Below are 19,203 nucleotides of genomic sequence, written 5' to 3' on the forward strand. Positions count from 1 at the left end.
ACACACACACACACAAACACACACATATATATATATAAATTGAATTTTGGGAAACTTTAACTGTGCTGCCAACTTTGGAAAAAGTCATCCCAATTTACTGTGTTGACTTGGCATTGTACAGAAATGGACAACCATATTGGTCTAGAAATGTTAATTTATTTTTGTTTTTATTTTTTCCATGTGTACAGGGGTAACACATCATACTAAATATGTAAGGTCATATCTACGTGGGTTTGATTACAGAAACTAATAAAGTATTCTGTAAATAGCTAAAAAAGAATAAGATAAGACTTTAAGAGTGAGAAGCAATTTAAATATGTTCAGGGACCATTTTCCTCTCCAGAATTAAGGATTATTTTGATGTTACATCATTGCCTTTTCTCTTTTACTTTCCTTTTTAGTTTTATTTTAGGATTCCCTATTTGTAATGTTCATACAGAGATTTAACTAAAATACCGAATAGTTTCTTTGGTGTGAAAAACTATAATAGTACACAGGATCCTAATGAGATAATAATGTGAAATAGGAAGTAAAGAGCTAAAGGTGTAGGGAAAGTGGGAAGGGTGGCGGAAAGGTAATAAGGGAGAGGGAAAAAATATGAGAAACTGAAATGGAAATTAGCTAAAGGTGTAGGGAAAGTGGGAAGGGTGGCGGAAAGGTAATAAGGGAGAGGGAAAAAATATGAGAAACTGAAAAATGGAAATAAAGTGTTTGTAAATGGGGAGGGGAGGAGGGGGTGGAAGGGAGGGCAGGGACAAGGGGAAAAATGAGAATCAAGACCTATTATGTAAAGGTACAGAATCCCAATGATGAATGTAACTGTATTGTATACCTAGATTGTACCAATAACCTCAATAAAAAGAAAAAAAAAACTGCATTGCTTATAGGGCTGAGGATTCAGCTTCGTGGTTTCACCGTGTGCCTCACAAGCTCAAGGACCCGAATTTGATCCTCAGTACCAAAAGAAAAAAAAAGTCTTCTTTATAAATACCACAGGAGGTTGAATTTAAATTTTCTGTCATCTTCCTTGCTCCTTCATAAGAAAAATACAGTTGGATTCAGACCAGCCTTAGCAAATAAAGGTAATTTTTAAGGTGACTAAAACATCAAATATCCAAAAATGTAGATATTGTTTGAGGAGTAAAAGTTTTCTTTGAGCATCAGCCGTGTGGCTTTGGACACCCACCTTAGGTCTCCCGGATGTCCCTGTGATCCCCTGTGGTGCCCTCCCTGTCCCAGGCGTGGTGATATCTCATTGGTTTTCCTCCGGAGCATCTGCTTAGAAACCCACTGCTCTCCCCCACTGCCCTTTCTCTAATCCAGCCTCCCACCATCTCCTCCCTTTGCTTCCTCTAGTGCCTTTTCCTTCGCTGAATGTTTCAGTGCGGGTGGCTGTGACAAGAACCCCCTCCGGAAAGGCCTCACAGCAGCAAACTGAAATCCACCCCTCCAGCCCGTGAACTTAGGCAGAACAAAGCACATTCAAACCATGGTACCACATAACGAGTCTAAAAATCAGGTCTTCATTTTCTGGCTTCTCTGATGTTTCAAGAAACAAAATCAACCCATCTATTTTCCTGTCACCATTTTTTAGATCGACTTCCTTTCTCTGCTGTATAATCTAATCTGTGTAGGAAAACACACCCTTAGCAGGTAAACTATGGTTGTTACTAAGGTTGTCATTCAGTTATACCTACCCAAGAAGAGCAAATAGGAAAATGTATCAGGATTGCTGCAAACAGTGCAGTACACTATTCATCAGATATTTTAGCTCTGCCTTTTGAATCTAGTGAACATTACGGTCCCATGGTTTAAACCCAAAGATGGGTTTTACTTCTTGTTCATAAACACAAAAAATTAATCATAGTTAGGCCAGTATTAATGATGAAAGAATTTACCATTGTAAACTTAAGCTAGTTTAATTCCTTAATCAATTTTTGAAACACTATATTTTAGTCATTTTTTATCATTTTGAAGAAAATGTCTTGAGACTTGTCACTTTTGAGATGAATTCATTATGTACAGGTACAAGAAAGATCTGGTTTATCATAAATCTGTGCACAATTTCATTTGGTATAACTCCTATCAGTGTAATTTTTCTGTCTAATAATTATCCTGAGTCTCATTTTCCTTTGTTATAGTTTGCAAATCTAAATTTTCCTTTCAGAATTTAGTCCACAGCTGTTTTTAGCATTAGTTTTAGGCACATTGGTGTCTGTTAGTTTTTCATAAAATCTGATTAACTCAGATTACTTAGAGTTTTAAAGTGACAATGTATTTTGGCTTTATAGTTAGTTTCATCAACAAAAATTTTGCTGTTAACCATTTTATTTCTTTGAATATTTATCTTCTGGTGATTATTTCTATGAAATTTAAATGTGCTTTATAAAGGGAGTATAATTCAGCATAGGGTGCCTGCTAACTCTGTGTGAAGTCCTAGATTCATTTCCCAGCACTAAAAAAATTTTTTAAAATTAAATGCAATATAAACTGAACAAAAATCTGTTGCCTTCATTCCCCTCTCCCTCGAATATTGAGAAAATGTTTATAATATGTCTCAGTTACTTTTCTCATTGCTAAGATGAAGTACCCAACACTCACACTTAAAGGAGGACAGGTTTGTTTTGGCTCAGGCTTTGTAGAGGTTTCAGTCTGTGCTTAGCTGGCTCGAAGGCAAGGTGGCATCCCAGAGGAAAAACAGTTCATGGCAGACGGAAGACGCAAGACAGCAAAACAGCTTCTTTCTGTCCTTTTATATTCCATCTAGGCTACTCACCTTTTGCGTGGTACCACCCATACCCAGAGTAGGGCACCCTTAATCCTAGCAGCACACACCCTAATCCTTTACCTTTAAGACTCCCCACCTATAACTGCATGAGGCTTTGAGGGGACATCTCGATACAAGCCATACCAGCATAATCCTTTGATACTCTAGGATTTTGTCGTCTTCCCAGTAGAGAAAGGAGATGATTAGACAGCCATTTGCTTAAATCAAGTTGTAACTTCAGAAATTTTTAGATTTGTGGTTGGGGAGTTTTGATGTTTAACTCTCATTTTGTGGTTGAGCGAATCAAAGGCTAAAAAGATTATAATTATATGATTTGTCTAAAATCAGAGAAAGGCCTGGATGTCAGTACCTAGATGTCAGGTATTTGACATTTAGGACGCTTTGAGGGGAAAGTGTGGTAAAACAGATCTCTGGACTTACGTATCCTTTCTAGAGAGGAGAACGTGGGTTTTTGTTACTATAGTAACAGATTGCGTTTGAAATTTTTGACAAGTATACCCGGTACCTGTGCTAGTAGGAAAAAAGAGCCATTGAGCTGATCTTTATGGTGATTCAAAACACTTTAGATAGATCTTGTCACATGCTTTATAAGTTCCTGATTGATTGTGTGAAATTAAGTTATTGGGCAGAGAACCAGCTAATGGAAACACATTGATGAAATCATTTTTGAGGGACATTAAATGGAATTCAAAATAAAGCTGAAATGGCTTTATGGATTTTTCAGTCAAACTGTTTATGAACATTTATTGCCAGTAAATTATATTGTGTCAAAGAAGGGAGTCAGTAGGTATGGTTTTAATAGAAAGCTTTTTGAAATAATAAAATTGAGAATAATGTATTATCTGAGAATGGGTAGAGGACAGGATGGGGGATTTGGCCTGATGGATGGATGTCCACTGTGTAACTGTGTGAAAGTGAAAAATGATGTGGAAATCAGAAATCTGATAGGACTTGGAAAGAAGTGTTTCTGGAAGGGTAACTGGGGATTTTGTAAGCATTATTAGAGGGCATAGCCATTACTATCTGTTCTGATCTCAGAAAAAGATGAAGTGGTGCAGAGCAAGTTAATCTACTGGGGGAGATAGGAGTAGTGATCAAAGGCATCAAGTGTGGAGCAGAGAGACTAGCACTCATTTTCCCCATCACTTAACTGTGTGACTGCAGAAAAGTTACTTTCTTCACTCTTCTGAGTGTTGGATTCTGTGTCCTTGATTATAGCGATGAATAGTCTCTACTGCATAGTTATTCTGATGATCAAATGAAAACTTGGAGCATTCAGTACACTTTCAAACTCATAGCAAATACCTTCAAACTGTTTTTTAAATCATTACTGATTAGCAGGACATGGTGAAACACACTTGTAATCCCAGCACTCTGGAGGCTAAGGCAGGAAGATTCCCTTGAGTTGAAGGGCAGCCTGTGCTACACAGTGAGTTTAAGACCAGCTTAAATTAAAAGTGAGACACTATCTCAAAAAGAAAATCATCACTGAGGACCAAAAAAACAAAAAACAAAAATAAACAAACAGTAAGAACAGGGTTCTTAAACACTTTATTGCTAGCAGTATTTTATTATATTTTGTTTACTGATTGCTGTGCCCCAGAGCTCATTCAGTCTTCCAAGTCTTTCAGGAGACAGAGGTACAATGAATATTTCTTCTTTTCAGAGAAGAAAACTAAGCATCAGTGTACCTTGACCTTATTCTACCCGACATGTTGTCGCTCATCAGCTGCCACATGGACCTGGCATTGAGGAGACAAGGGATTAGCATTGTGGCTAAAAGTGGGCTTCCGGTTCAGAGGCCAGTATGTGTATCTGCAGTAGCTCCTCAAATCTGTGTCTTTGTGAGATCCACGTTTTGACCCCAGTTTTCTTAGGTATAGGATAAGCAGGTTCCTCAGTCTAGGAGGAAACTACAAGTATTTGGTCTCATTTTTGTTTTAAAAATTATTTTTATTTAGCCCCAGTAGTATTTCTTTATTAGCATAGCTTTTAAAATCATACAGGTAATTTTTTTTCCTCATTGAGTTTATGGGTACATTTTAGGGATACAGTACAGTTACATTCATTATTGGGATCTTGTACCTTTACATGACAGGTCTTGGTTTTCATTTTTTCTCTTTGTCCCTGCCCTCCCTTCACCCCCTCCTCCCCTCTTCATTTACAAATACTTCATTTCCATTTGTTAATTGTCTCATATTTTTTTCTTTTCCCTTAAAAATAGATGAACAGATAAAGTAAATGTGATATATATATATAGTGGAATACTACTCAGTCATAAAAAATGATGGATTTCAGTCATTTTTAGAGAATAAATGTACCTTGCAACCATAATTCTAAGTGAAATAAATCAGGGACAAAAGGTTAAATATCACATGGTTTTGTTATGTGAGACCCTAAAATATAAATAATTTAAAGAGCAAAATAAGAGTTAGTAAGAAACAAGGAGGCAAACTTTATTGAGATGGGAAGGAGATCTGGGGAAGAAGAGCAAGAGGAAGACAGTGGCCAATAGGGAGTGAAAATTTAAGATGTGCTACACATTGTACCAATTCCCCAGGATAAATTTAATTATTATGTATTGGAGAGATATATCACAATAAAAATGCTCCAGGAAAATACTTATAGACAATGGTAAATTTTGAAAGAAAGTAAAACAATAAATTTAATTATTTAAAAAATCATACAGGTAAAATTAAAATAATATGTTGAATTTTGATCTTGACTTCTCACTTAAAGTATATTGCACTGCATAGGAACTTATACAACAGTAAGTTAGGGCTTCCCTATAAATAGTAGTACCAGATTAAAGTCAATTCAGTAAAAGCCTGAGACGCCTGAACTCAATCTGGGGAGTCTTAGTGTGATCTTTTCCTGCCCACACAAAACTTATGATCTACCTGAAGAAATGGGGTGAATGTCTGCAGGGTAAGTAAAAATTCCATGTAGTATGTGCTCAGTGCAAAATGAGTGTTGTCATTTTTCTAGTATTTCTTGAGTGTCTACTCTGTACTGGCATTGTGGTTGCCAACTGGGATATAGCCTAAAATAAGATACACTTCTAGCCAAGAACACAGCAGATAGGCTTGTAGAGCAGAGAAAGTTGAAGACTTGAGCTCTGGGGTTCAAAGGATACAATTTTCTTTCCACAAACCTTTAGTGAATACCTGTAGTAAGTTAGATGATGTAATCATAGCTCCTTTGCTTCCTCCTTGAGTTGCTTAGAAGGGTGGCAGAACGGAGAGCCACCAGCTGCAGGTGAGGAGTTCCTTATTTAGCCCTATGATAGTTAAGTTTAATTGTCGACTTGATTGGCTTGGAAGCCACCTAGAGCATTAGTGTTGTATACTTCTGCATGTTTCTGTGTGGGTCTTACAGGTATAAACTTGGGGCCCTTAATCCTTCCTCTTGGGTCCTGCTTCCCTATTAAGCTTCCCAGCTACCCAAAACTAAGAAGCTTTGCTCTCCCACACCCTTTCACCATTGTGCTTAGGTCTGGAAGCCAGTCAACCATAGACTCAATCCTCTGAAACAGTGAGCCAAATTAAACCTCTCATCCTTTAAATTGTGGATGTTTGCCCAAAAATCGCTAGCCTTCTTGTACACAAATAACAGACTCACTGAGAGAGAAATTAGGGAAACAATTCCTTTCACAATAGCATCCAAAAAAATGAAGCATCTAGGAATCAATCTAACAAAAAAAGCAAAAGACCTCTACAGTGAAAACGACAGCACTCTGAAAAAGGAGATCAAAGAGGATATAACAAAATGGAAATATATCCCCCTGCTCCTGTGTAGGAAGAATCAACATAGTGAAAATGGCCATACTGCCAAAACTGCTGTATAGATTCAATGCAATGCCAATTGAAATTCCAACACTATATTTCACAGAACTAGAAAAAACAATACAAAAATTCATTTGGAACCATAAGAGACCTAGAATAGCAAAAGCCATCGTAGGCAACAGACACATGGCAGCGGGTATAACAATTCCCAATTTGAAACTATACTACAAAGCCACTGTGATAAAAACAGCATGGTAATGGCAAAGAAACAGACCTGAGGATCAGTGGAACATACTGGAAAACACAAAAACAACTCCAGATGTACTCAGCTACCTCATCTTTGACAAAGGAGCTGACCATCCCCACTGGAGGAAAGATAGCCTCTTTACTAAATGGTGTTGGAAAAACTGGATCTCAACCTGCCAAAGATTAAAACTAGACCGTTATCTTTCACCGTGCACTAAATTAAAATCCAAGTGGATTAAAGATCTAAATATTAAAAACAGAAACACTAAACTTGCTGGAAGATAAGTTAGGCAGAAATCTTGAAGACATTGGCATAGGAAAAGGCATTATGAACAAATCCTCAGTAGCACGGCAACTAACAGAAAGAATCAACAACTGGGATATCATCTTATTGAAAAGCTTCTGCACTGCAAAAGAAACCATCAACAGAACTAAGGGACAACCTACAATGTGAGAGAAATTTTTACCACCTGCTCCTCAGAGAAAGGACTATTATCTAGAATCTATATAGAACTCAAAACAATCAGCCCCCCGAAATATAAAGACCCGATTCAAAATTGGGCATCTGAAATGAACAGACATTTCTCAGACAAGTAAAAGCAGCAAAGAAATATATGAAAAAATGTTCCACATCATTGGTCATTTGAGAGATGCAGATGAAAACAACACTGAGATTCCACCTCACCCCACAAAGAATGGCTGCCATCAAGAAATCAACCAATAACAAATGTTGGCAGGGTTGTGGGGAGAAAGGAACCCTTCTCCATTGTTGGTAGGAGTGCAGACTAGTGCAACCACTATGGAAATCAATATGGAGATACCTCAAAGAGCTGGGACTAGAGGTTCCATTTGACCCAGCCATCCCTCTGCTGGGTATCTTTCCAAAAGAATTAAAAGAATCACATCACAGTGATATATGTGCACCAATGTTTATAGCAGCACAGTTTGTAATAGCTAAAACTTGGAAACAGCCCATTTGCCCACCAATTGGAAACTGGATAAAGAAGATGTGGTTTTTCTATAAAATGGAATACTACTCAGCCACAAAGAATGAGAAATTAGATTCATTCATAGGAAAATGGTTATATATTGAAGATATACTCCTAAGTGAAATAAATAATTCACACGTGTAAATACTGAATACTTTCTCTGGTGTGAAAAAAGATAATAGTACATAAGATCCTAATGAGATAATTGACAGTGTGAAATAGGAAGAAAAGGGCTGAGGCTAAAGGTATAGGGAAAGTGGGAAGGTAATAAGGGAAAGGTAATAAGGGAAAAGACAAAAATATGATAAAATAAAAAAATGGAAATAAAGTGCTTGTAAATGGAGAAGGGAGGAGGGGGTGCAGGGAGGGCAGGGACAAGGGGAAAAAATGAGAAGCAAGACCTGTCATGTAAAGGTACAAGATCCCAATAATGAATGTAACTATATTGTGTACCTAAAATGTACCGGTAAACTCAATGAAAAAATTTAAAAATAAATAAAGAAATTGTGGGTATTTTTGGTATTTTGCCTACAATGTGAAGTCTTTCTAATACAGAAACTTGATACCAGAGAATAGAGGTCATTGCTGTGCCCATATCTGGCCATGAGGTTCAGAAGCCTTTGGAACAGATTTCTGGGAAGAGTTTAATGCTGGTGTATCAGTTAATGTTACTACACCAACAGATTTAAGATACAATATATGGATTTATAAGGGAGGCTTACAGTGTCCACCCAAAGAGTCAGGTGTGCAAGAATGCAAAAAGGCCTTCGTCATGCTGGAGATTGGAAGGATCTAGTAAAAAATCGAAGGTCTGAGGACCTTGGTTCACATGATGCAGACCCCTGTGATTCTGTATCAGGAAGCTGGAGGGTCTCCATGGAAAGGCTGAAAAGTCTGCCCTGGAAATCTGGAGATGTGCAGGAGGTTGAGATGAAAGGTGGAAGAAAAGTCAAGGTAGTTCAACATCCAAGACGTGGCATGGATATTGCTGACTGTGAACACCAAGATTTGTAGTGACAATCAGGGGTAAAAAGAGCAGAAAATGGGCTATAGGTGGTGTGGCTTTTAAACAGATTAGCACCATTAAACAAAAACCAAATTTATAACCTTGAAAAGGGACAAGAAGAAAGATGTCTTGAGAGCATCTCAGGAATTGGCAAGGCCCACGCATCACAGGCTCAAGGATGCAAAAGTGTAAAGCCTTCCTTTGAGAAGAAAACCCCTGGGTCACCTGCTTGATTAAAGCCATCTAGATGATTGGTATCCCTGGTTTTATTTCATCTTGTTCAGCCATCCAGTTAGTCATTCTGCCATAGCACAGCTACAGAGGCATGACTATGGCTTCTCTGAGTTGCAGGCCTTTGTTTCCCTCACATGGTGCTGGTTGCTCAGGCATGCTGAATGCAAGGGTCAGGAATCTGTGGAGGCATCATCCAGATTTCAGTGGGCGGCCTGAAGGCCAAGCATTGTGCCCTTGAGACATGAGTTGTGTATCTGTGAGAGTGAACCTGGGAGTTCAGTGGAGACACCAGGAGGTCTGAGAGGCCAGGAATGTGGAACATCTGCGTTTAAAATCTGCAGGCCACGACTGGAGCTGTATGGGCTGCAACCATGAGGCCATAGTGATGGGATGTCCAAGCCTTCTAGGACTCACAGCTGTGTGCACATGGGGATACAGAACTTAATGTTTGCACTGCAGGGTTTCGATCTTGCTTTGGTCTTGTTCTTTTCTATCTTCCCATTTCTCTCTTTTGGAATGGGAATGTTGACCTTGTACCGTTGTCTCTCCGGATGCAGTCATTGGCTTTCTGAGTTTTGTAGAGATTCACAACTAAGAGTTTGCCTTGAATCTCAGAGAAGAATTTGAGTTGGATTTTTTTAAATGCTGGAATTGGTAAGATTTTGTGTAAAAGATTATTGCACTGTTGGTTGTTGATAAAATAGTTGTATCATGTGGAATTATAAACTTTTTATTGTCTTTATTTAGAAACTGAGTAACTGGATGTCTCTATGCCTGATGCAGTTATCTCTTGTGGAGTTGCTACAATAAATAAATGAACTAGTACATTATTAATATATATGATGGAATCGATAGTAGGCACTCAAAAATTTATGTTAGAGTTAAGATGTTTCTTTAATGACTATATATTACATTAAGTAGAAGAGGGTACAGACTTGGAAAAGTCTGTTACACCTATCAAAAAGAGTGAATATTTTTATACTTGCTGTAGAAGTAAAGGAACCTGTTCATTTCCCTGGACTCATTGTTAAGCCAGGATAAATACAGACTTGAAATAGCAGTGATGAATGGAGGATTTCTAGACAGGATAAGAAATGCAAGAGGATTCTAGAAATTTGCACATGTACGCAAGATATTCCACCCCTTCCGACAACCTCAAAGAAATATACGAAATGTATAAAAATAAACTTCTTTACTCCAGAGTACAGGATACTGCTTCCGCTAAATTCACTTGGAAAACTAATATCCAATGCAATTGTCTGTGATAAACTGAAGTTTAAAAGATTTGAAAACGCTTTGGGAGCATATAAATCAGATAATCACAATCTTTTATGGCTGGAAAAGTTCAGCTGGTGTTGACAGGTTGTAAAGATAAAAGCTTATAGCACAGTCAAGAGCTAAATGCCTAGATTGGGTTGGGGATCAATGTTAATACTGAAAGTATAAAAGCACTGAACTTCATATGGTCCCTCATAATGTTCTGTTTTTCTACTTGAAAACAGAATAGTGTAGAGCTTTATTTACTGGAAAATTTTGCTTGTGATGAAGCAAATATAATTATCAAACACATTGCTTAGTTATCATAGGTATTGTGTACAGCAAGAGGCCTTCAGCTGCTGCATTTTAAAACATTTCTAGTTGGCATATTATAGATAAGAGTCAAACCTTACATTTCCAGGATCCTTCATTCCTTTCTTTTCTCATTTCAACTTTTTTTTAACTTTATCGGTATTTGCCTCATGGCCTCCATCTGATCTCAGTAAGGACATTGTGTTTCAAAGGTGGTTTGCATGAGCTGATTCAATGCTCTCCTGGCACGAGTGCCGTGGCCAGGGGCAAGGTTTGTGCATACTGGGTTGCGTAATGGATTTGCTACATTTAGCTCCAACCAGTTTGCTGATTGTGCCTCTAGGTGAGTCCTCCAATGTCTCTGACCTCTGCTTGCTTTCTTTTGTTGTTCTGTTTGCAGGAGCTGAGGGCACAGTTTTCCCAAAGTCTATAGAAACACCTAATGTCAGGGCAGACCCCTTCAAGGAACTAAGGTAAGCTTCTGACTTTGGTTTGCATTTATTAATGGCTATTACCTTTCTCATGATTCATTTTGAATAATACTGTTATAATACAGTACATAAATTGGGAGCACTTGGTAAATTATTAAAGATAAGATAAAACCAAAAGGAAATTTTCTCTGAGTACTTAAATCTAAGGTTCTGGAGTAAGTACTTGCCAACTTTGCAGTTGTGATATTTAGATTCATTCTCTGGTAGTAGAAGTTTGTGGCTGTATTTTGGGGTGCTACCAACCTATCCTCCTATAAAGTAGTTGAACTAAACAGTAATGTGTGATGAAAGAAAAGAGCTGTATAAGAGAAGCTGAAGTCTAAATTCAGTATGTACTTTTTAAATTTTAACAAGCTATTACTAGGGTTGGTATGATCATGGAGCTACATTCTGTGGGTATTCCATTTACTTATGTTATTTGTCAAGTATTCATAAGTGTGGGACTTGCAGAGAACTCTAAGGTGCTATGCACTTACTGCCAACAGCTACCGAGAAAAAAAGAGACTAATACACAGTCCAGAAACAATTCTAGCCAACAAAGAACTATCCCTTTCTAAAGAAAAGCACGTTTAAAATGGTATGTTCAGGTTGGGGATGGTGATACCCCCTGCCTTGTCTTTATTGCCTAGAATTTCTTTTGCTATTCTAGGTCTCTTCTTGTTCCAAATGAATTTTTGGATTGTTTTCTCAGGGTCTGTGAAGTATGCTGCTGGGATTTCAATTGGGATTGCACTGAATCTATATAGCAGCTATGGAAGTATGGCCATTTTCACAATGGTGATTCTTCCTACCCAGGAGCACGGGATGTTTTCCATTGTCTGATATCCTCTTCAGTCTCTTTTTTTCAGAGTGCTGTAGTTTTCAGAGTAGGGGTCTTTGATTTCGTTTGTTAGGTTGATTCTTAGGTAGGTATTTCAATTTTTGGATGCTATTGTGAAGGGAATTGATTGCCCCATTTCTCTCTCAGTGAGTCTGATGTCCGTGCGCAGAAAATGTATTGATGTTTGTGTATTGACCTTGTATGCAGCTACTTTACTGAATTTGGTTATTAAGTCTAGAAGACTTTTGTTAGAGTTCTTGGGATCTTCTATATAGAGTATCATGTCATCTGCAAATAATGACACTTTGACTCCTTCATTTCCTATCTTCACATTGATATAAGTGCCATGTTCGTAGCAGTACACTTTGTTATAGCTAAAACTTCGAAGTAGCCCAATTGCCCATCAAGGAGAGACTGGATAACGAAAATGTGTAGTTTTGTTTTGTTTTTTTTCATAAAATGGAGCACTACTCAGCCATAAAGAATGAGAAACTAGAGACATTTATAGCTAAATGGATGCACATTGAGGCGATACTTTTTTTTTCATAAAATGGAGCACTACTCAGCCATAAAGAATGAGAAACTAGAGACATTTATAGCTAAATGGATGCACATTGAGGCGATACTCTTAAGTGAAATAAATAGGACACACGTGTAAATATTGAATAGTTTCTCTAGTGTGACAAATTGAAAGTGTAAATAAAGACTAAAAGGTATAAATAATGTAAATTAGGAAGAAAAGGTGCAAAAAGGAAGTGGGAGGGGTAGGGAAAAGAAAGAAGGGAATGAAATTAATATGAGAAAATGAAAAAATGGAAAGAAAGTCTTTGTGGATAGAGGTTAAAATGAGGGCAGAGGAATGGGGAGAAAATAAAAAACGAGATGGATTATGTAAAGGTGCAAATTTCCAGTGATGAATGTCATTATATTGTATGCCTTAAATGCACCAATACAATTAATTAAAAGAGTTTTTTTTAAATAATATGTTCAAATCAGGCAAGTTGAAATACACTTGTAATCCCCGCACTCTGGGTGCCTGAGACAAAGACAAGTGGATTATAAATTAGAGCCTTACCTGGGGACTTAAGCAAGACTTTGTCTCAAAATAAAAACAAGCCAGTTATGTTGAAACAAATACCGTTGTAGCATCTAGGATATAATTATAATCACGATGAAGTCAGGGAATGAATATTACCTTTCTTCACTTTGGGTAACTCTTTTACCTAAAACCAGTCATAAATCACTAAGTGACTATACATAGCATTGTGTAACTATTTTATAGTAGTCATCAACCATAGGCAAATGAGTCTACACTGCATGAGGCACATCTACTCTTCCAAGATGTAACCTCAGTATACTTTGGTGAAACAGCAACAGCCTTAGAGGAGCCTGTTCTCAGTAGTAGGAAAAGCTCCCTCAGATTACAAAACCCCAGTACTTTTTGAGAAGCCTGTCGGTCTTTGAGAATATAGGAAAATAAATTGGGCCAGAAGAAGAGAATAATGGTTGTGGAAAGAAAACTTTTTCACTGCAAAATCTGACGTGGTGTAGAACTACATTTTCCAGGTTACACAGAACATCCTGAGTTTTTACATTGTACTAGCATAACTGTCTTGAGCACAATTTCTGGATGCCCAAGTTACCTGACTCCCTGTCAACTAGATCCTGTGTAGGGTATAGAAGCAGGACTCTGAGGCAAAGCCACCAGAGAAGACCTCCCTTTTAGGATTCTTTGGGAGAATTCTTGTGCTCTAAGTGTGCTGTCTCTGTCTGGGATGTAAGAAGTCTTTTCAGACAAGCTAATGAATGAATGGTCCAGTTCCCTGCCTTTTTACATTCCTTAATAGGAACAAATTTCTTATAAAAGACAGTAATTAGTGCTATAAAAGATAATTTCTATTTAAAGGAAACTGAACTGTAAATACAATACAGATTTGTTTGTTTGCATCTTCCTTTTCCATGGAACAAGCTCTGCAATACCTGGAAGATTTGGAAAATGTAAGAGGGAAGAACTTAGGTTAATTTATCTTTAAGCAATAAAATAAATCATTTGTAGTTAAAGAAAAGAAATCCCAGCACAGGACAAACATGAATAAAACTCTCAAAAAAATCCAGTTTAACAATGAGCAAATGATCCAGAGTCGGTTCTCAAAAGAGGTTGTATAAATGCCCGATAAAGGCAAAAAACCACAATGAGATATCCTCTCACTCCAGTTAGAAAGGCTACAATGAAAATACAAACAGTAGAAATGATGGCAAGCAGGTAGCAAAGGAGAAATGTCATACATTTTATGCAAATATAAATTAGTACAGTTATTATTGACAATATTATAGTTAAAATATTTACAGTTCAGTTTCTCCGAAAACTAAAAATAGAACCGAAGATCCAGCTATCCTATTACTGGGTATGTATTTTTTTAAATGAAATGATCACACCAACAGATACCTGCACCCTGATGATTATTGTAGCAGAGTTTGTGATAGCCAAGATACAGGATCAACTATGGTGTCCTTTGGTGGATGAAGGGAAAAAGAAAATATGGTATGCGCGGAATGTGAAGTCAGTGCAATATCAGAGACCACAAAAGTAAAAAGACTTTATATGGGGTCTTAGGAGTTGCAATTTGAGAGACACAGTTCTACATAGCTATGGGTCAGGGCTCTGAAGAGAACAAGAAAAGTGTGGTCTCATGTGGGCTATTGAATTTTGAAAAGGAAAGGAATCTGCATGATGTATAGAAGATAAAGACAAGAATGTTTCAAAAGAGTGTAAAAGTCCACAGGAGGGCAGTCTGGTAACCCTCTGATATGCATCTTGAGCTTCTAAGCCCTGTGCAGTTCTCCAGCCATTCCAGATGCATATAGTGAAGGGGTGGAGGTAACCAAAATCAACACCCCAGGCAGCAGCTGGAATCACGCACAGCCCTGTTTCCCAAGGGCGCTTCCTGACTCCATTAGTAGGGCTCTTTCACAGTTGCTTTCAGTACCATTCTCTTTTTATTTTCACAACACAGTGGAATATCGATCATGAGAAAGAACGAAATTCTGTCATGTGTGGCCATATGAGTGGAACTGAAGTGCGTCATGTTGAGTAAAATAATCCAGACACAGAAAGATAAACACTGTGTGTTCTTTATCATACGTGGAAGCTTAAAAATTCCTTTAGTAGTATTAGAAGCTACAAACACTCATCAGGAGGGATTAGAAAAGGTGGGGGAGTGGACATAGGAGGAGGTTGGATAAGAGGTACAGAAAGATAACTCCATAGGAGGAATATAGATTCTAATGTTATACAACACTCTAGCATGAGTAGGGTTCACAGTACTTTGTTATATACTTGATAGATGTTCAAATATCCCCAACACAAAAAATTACAAATATATAAGGAGACAGAAATGTCAGTTGCCTGTATTTCATCACTATATATTGTATACTGTATCAAATAAGCACACTGTTTGCCATAAACATGTACGTTGTAAATCAAAGAAAAAAAGGACCATTTTCCATTTCCATGCATTAACTCACTGCAAAGATTCATGTTGTGAAGAACAGAATATTTGCTCATCTAGCATTGTAGCTATGCTGCCTTGCATGACCTGTGGAAAACACTGGAACTTGTCCCCCAAAATCTGCAAATTTCATGACCAAATCTCCTCAATCTACACTAGATAAATAAAAATAAAGATTTTACACAAGGGCCACATTTTCATTGCTTGTTGTAAAGCTCTATGCATAGTCCGCCACAGAGGCTAGAAATAAAATTTTCTTATAGGAAGTGTGAAAATATTTTCATATGTTCTTTTGTTTGCCTCTGATTTTCAAATCATGCTGTCCTGGATTGAATCAGAGATCTCCAGTGTCACAATTCAGCATATTCATCCTTCTGGGTGTTTTTTTTTAATAGCACTTTGTAGGAGAGTCTTCAACTAATTGGAAAGATGATCATGCATAGGTAAACCCAGAGCAGTATGTCTGTGTATGTTTCTTGTTTTCCATTTATTTCATAGTGCCTTCTCTCACTCTGTGCTGTGATTGGTCTTGGAAGATGAGTAAAAAGGTTGAGCTTGGTGCATGAGTCTCCAAGCCTCTGACCTTAGAGCTGCATCAGACTTCCAAAGCTACGTTTGTGCCTGTTTGTCTTTCAGACTTAGGAAAGCAGATTAGTTGAACTGAAGTCTCTGGACTTGAACCAGAAGGTGAAAGGAAAAGAGCTGCTTCGATGCAGTTACTCCTCCGTGGTAACACAGTGGAGAGCAAAGGTCACCGTGCTGAGTGTCAGATGCCATAGCAAACCCATTGCATGTCCCTCAGCTCGTCACTGAGCCCCTCTGTCTTCTAGAAAGCTATGTCACTTTAGCTCCCGAGAGTTAATCTCTGTATTATTTAACTTTTGTTTTAAAATAATTTTAAGTTCAAACCAGAGCTGCCAATGTCATGCAGTTTTTTCCATATACCCTTCACTCAGTTTTCTTTCACAACTTGCGGTGCTATGATATTACACTCTGTGTTAAGATTTTTCTAAAGAATGAAGTCAGTTGAGTGTCTTATAGATTAAAAAATATATATAAATACAAGTTTAATAGAAACACAGTTAGTTGGATGGTGAATTAAAAGATTTTTAAAGCCCTCCCTGAATGTCTTAATTACTTTCTCCTCACTGAGACCTGCAAATCAAAGGAGGAAAGGTTTTGTTTGGTTCACAGTTTATGGGGGCTTCAGTGCATAGTCGGCTGGTTTCAGGGTAGGGCAGAGGGAATTGCAGAGGGGAGTTCATGGAATGGCATGGGAAGCAGAGAGAGGGAGAGAACAAGTATGAAACGAGATACTCTTCAGTCTTTGCTATATATTTGTAAATAATCTAGAGTTGAGCTGAAATTCACACAAAAAGTGATTGCTGCTTTCTAGACAAATAGTGAATGTCACAACGGTCCATAGCATACATCTCTCTCAGGCAGTGTTTGTTGACTTTAGCCCTGCTGAGTAATTCTGAAATAAGGACATGATGTTCTAGATTCAAAACTATACTTAAAAATACATCAAACAGATCACCTATCCCTTGAAATAAGAAAAACTAACCTTGAATAGAAATTGGATTTTAATAAATTCATGATCTTAGAATGTGAATATATTAAATGTTTGCTTTTTTCTCCTGGAGTTTGTATAAAGACAAATGGAAAAATCTCTGATCTCAGGTTGTTCATGATCTGAAGCAAGAAATAGGCCACTCTCTTTTGCATATGTATTTTCTATAAGAACAGAGTCTGCCTTTGAATGCCTACCTTGCTCTAAGAATTCCTTTCAACTGTGAAGTTTCCTTGTAGGATTCTGATCCTACAAGAACATGAAATAGACTGTGACATAATTATTTCACATGCCTTGGCAAATGGGAAAAAAGGGAGAAGCTTATATTAACTACTAAATTCGTATAGCTGAGTATATTCCTCTAAATATTCCCCTAAATTTGGAAGGAACCATAAAGCAGCAAGAAGCCAAAAGGTCTTTATGAGGGGATTCTTAACATCTTAACTACTAAGCTGATGTGTTCTTGCTTTACATACAATTATAACAAGGATTATAACCTGATTATCCAGCTCACTGAAGATCAGGGACTTTACTCCAAGTATATACTAGATGCTTATAAAGGATTCATATGCTATAGACTTGGAACACAGAATTGAGTCCTTAAATAGTCTTTGCTTAAGAGGGCTATAACAGAAAAAAAACCCTAAAGGGCTGGGGATTTAGCTTAGTGGTTCTGCTGCCTGCTTCAGAAGCGCAAGGTTCTGAGTTCGATCTCCAGTACCCCCCCAAAAAAATCATCTAGAAATATAACCCTAAAATACAGTACAGTGTGGTAATTCCTAAGCCAGAGATATGAAACAAGCCAGAGGAGACCCAGAGAATGACAAAATCTACCTTGGAGTGTTAGGTAAGGTTGCCTTCATGTCTACTGAAAGAAAAGATAAAGGTAAAAAAAATCAGTAAAGAGGTTTTAGGACTCCAACAGAATGGATCTCTAGGGCCATTTTGTACTGGGGCTGTATTAGTTACTTTTATTACTGCTGAGATAAAATACCCAATACTCACAAATTAAAGAAGGAAAAATTTATTAGCTCACACTTTGTAGAGCTTTCGGTTCATCCTTGGCTGGTTTCAAGGCAGGGTGGCGTGGCAGAGGGGCATCACAGAGGAGCAACGGTTCATGACAGGCAGAAGGCAGGAAGGCAGAAAGGCAGCAAAGTAAACAGGAAGCAAGCAGCAAGCTGCAACTCTGTTTCTATTCCTTATATCCAGGCTAAATGTCCTTAGGGCAGGTGGTATTCACACTCTGGCCTTCCAGTAATCCACACTCAGAACTGTGCCTGCCCAATCAGTGGACTCTTTTAGTAATCCCTTGCCTTTGACCTCAGCATAACTTCGGACCACCGGAGGCTTTGTGGGGCAGGGGTGCATCTAGATACAAGCCATAACAGGCAAATAACCCAACATATTTCTCTAGATGTCCAAATCGTTCCTCGGTGTTTACAAAAATGGGAGCTTAGAATTAATTTTCCTTAGGAAAATTATGTTCTGTAATAAATTGTGTGAAGCCAATTCAGATATGGTTGCAGAAGACTTTGAAATTGCAAAAGTAGTGCATCACACAATTTAGGGCTAAAAAATGTACTAAATTCAAATGTATTCTATAGCTCCAACTAAGACAGTACTTAGCTATTTTTCTTCATATTAACAAGATTCCACTGGTAAGGCAGAAAATTCAAACATATGTCTATTACTCCCATTATGCACTTGAACATTTTGAAAGTACTTTTTGTTTGTTCTGTTTTGCTTTTTAATGGAAAATACAAAAGCTAAATTCCTTTGGGAACAAGTGAGATTTAAAGTCTGTGTGTATCATAGGGAAATACGAATTAGACAAGGCTCACACATGTTGACAAAAATAAATTTCTTTCTTTCTTTAATTTTATTCTGGAATGTCTGTAGTCACCTAAATATTTATTGGCTTCAATGAGTTATAAATTTAAGCTACCAGAACACTTAGATCCCTGAGATTCAATTAATTCAAGGCTTGGTAATATCCCTCCCTCCTCCACCACTCCTACACCAAAAATCATAACACTAGAAATAATGGATGGATAGCCCAACTTTTAAAGATGTATAAAAACATACATTAAAAGAGAGAGAGAAAAAGAGACATAAACCAGGGCAATGCACAGAAGTGAAGACTGTGTATTAGATCACGGTACATATGGAGCAATACCCTTCAATCCCATT

General features: G+C 37.6%; 1 protein-coding gene across 3 annotated transcripts in view; it reads left to right on the forward strand.

The window, feature by feature from the left end:
- Nucleotides 1-19,203, forward strand: part of Sgcd (sarcoglycan delta) — a 501,008-nt gene that overhangs the window by 390,445 nt on the left and 91,360 nt on the right. For all 3 annotated transcript variants that reach the window (XM_033761597.1, XM_033761598.1, XM_033761596.1), the window contains exon 6: nucleotides 11,018-11,090. In XM_033761597.1, coding sequence (XP_033617488.1) covers nucleotides 11,018-11,090 — 73 coding nt within the window. The remainder of the gene's footprint in view (nucleotides 1-11,017; nucleotides 11,091-19,203) is intronic.

This window comes from Fukomys damarensis, unplaced genomic scaffold, assembly GCF_012274545.1.
Source record: "Fukomys damarensis isolate Sample0158 unplaced genomic scaffold, DMR_v1.0_HiC HiC_scaffold_9, whole genome shotgun sequence".
Classification (NCBI taxonomy): Eukaryota; Metazoa; Chordata; class Mammalia; order Rodentia; family Bathyergidae; genus Fukomys; species Fukomys damarensis.